Source organism: Macrobrachium rosenbergii, chromosome 1 (genome assembly GCF_040412425.1).
Source record: "Macrobrachium rosenbergii isolate ZJJX-2024 chromosome 1, ASM4041242v1, whole genome shotgun sequence".
NCBI lineage: Eukaryota > Metazoa > Arthropoda > Malacostraca > Decapoda > Palaemonidae > Macrobrachium > Macrobrachium rosenbergii.
The window spans coordinates 66,704,225-66,705,760 of record NC_089741.1 but is presented as its reverse complement, the minus strand read 5'-3'; the positions used below and the strand labels follow the sequence as shown (position 1 = coordinate 66,705,760).

The 1,536-nt window shown below is 51.2% G+C and overlaps 1 protein-coding gene across 1 annotated transcript in view; it reads right to left on the bottom strand.

The window, feature by feature from the left end:
- Window positions 1-578: 578 nt before the first annotated feature.
- Window positions 579-1,536, bottom strand: part of LOC136840642 (mucin-16-like) — a 3,395-nt gene continuing 2,437 nt past the window's right edge. Inside the window, exon 4 of the mRNA XM_067107344.1 lies at window positions 579-1,485. Within this exon, the coding sequence (XP_066963445.1) occupies window positions 579-1,485 (907 nt within the window). The remainder of the gene's footprint in view (window positions 1,486-1,536) is intronic.

Here is a 1,536-nt window from a genome sequence, read left to right as displayed (position 1 = left end):
TTCCTCCCCACTGGGCAGCTAGCGACCCTTTATAAATTGTGTTTTTGCACTGCACTGGCTAAATGGGCCTACCTAACTGCTAAGAAGGGAACTGGGGTGGCTAACTTCATGTTTATAACAGGTCTAACCAATCTAAGGGTATATACACTTGTGCTAACTGTCTCTGATGATAGGAGAACTCCACTCCTAGGCAAATGCACATAATAAATACCTAACCTAACCTATTATCCTACGACTCTGGCATTAAACGAGTTGGCAGTGACGAATGGCACGTAATGAATTATGATTGTCGCAACGCTTTATGATTAACGCGCAACAAATTAAAACATGAATAACCTGAAGGGTAAATCACAGTATACAATTGAGTAAGATATCAGTTTGAGTCTGGAGTGGGTTTGAAGGAGGTTAGTTAGGAAAAGGGTTAGTGTTACAAGTGCCTAAGGGGTTAGTTGTGAATACTACTGGGTCAGAGGTCACACAGGCTACCTCCTCTGGGCAGGTGCCAGGATCACTCTGAGGTGGAAGCGGCACTGTGCCAACTGGGCACGAGTGCCAAGAAGAGCTTATGGTTCTGATTGTTAGGTGGCTTTCTTCCGCCCCTTTTTCTTCTTCTTCAGGGGCCTCCAAGGTCTAACCAGGCCATTCCTAGGAGGCGGTGAGGGTGCTGACTCTGAAGAAAGGCCAGGAGTGCCGTCAGGAGCAGGATCAAGGGCAGCCTCAGTGGCTATGGGCTGGTCTCCTACTTTGGCTGCTGCGACAATCGTTGTGGGAATAGAACCAGCGTCTGCATCCTGGCCGGACAGTTCCTGGTCGACCAGAAAAGAGGTAGTGTCCAGGCCTGCCAGAGGGTCATCCTTGGTAGGTAGAAGAGTGTGGGAAGAAGAAATGACAGAGGTCAGAGGCTCACACTGGGTGGTGATCATGGTTGTGAAGTTTGGTGGATCTCTCGTAGGGGGATCCAGGTCAGGTTTTGGATCCGGCACTGGCACTAACTCGGGGCCAGGCACGGAAAGTAAGGTTGACATGGAGCTTCCAGCCAAGATAGGTGGAGCTTGGCACTGACGAGTGCTCGCAAGTGGCACTGGCAGTGAATTGATGTCAGACAAAGTTGAGGGGGAACCCGGGGAAGCAAGAGCCCTCAGTGTTCCTGGAGTGATTTGGGACAGCAATTTTTGTCTGGATGAGAGGGCAGGGCCTCTTGGTTCTGTGGAAATGGCCGCTGCTGCTAGCTTGCCAGGGCACTTGGACCATCGTTCAGAGCTCCCTCTTATGTTGCAGGTCCTGCAGCGGTAGTTGGCGATATCCCTTCGTGATGAGGGAGGAGTTTTTTGGTGGTCGTCTGGTTGCGAGATCTGTGGACTAGGCCTGGAATGATTTAGATGTGGGTTGTGTAATATCTCTCTTGGGCAAATGGAAGGTTTGGCTGATGGTGGCACAGCTGTCACAGAGGCTGTGTCCCGATCACAAAAGGTTAATGAGGGCTCACTGGCGGAAGCAGTCAGGCAACAGGGTGGCAGGGGGGTGGGACATCCCCGG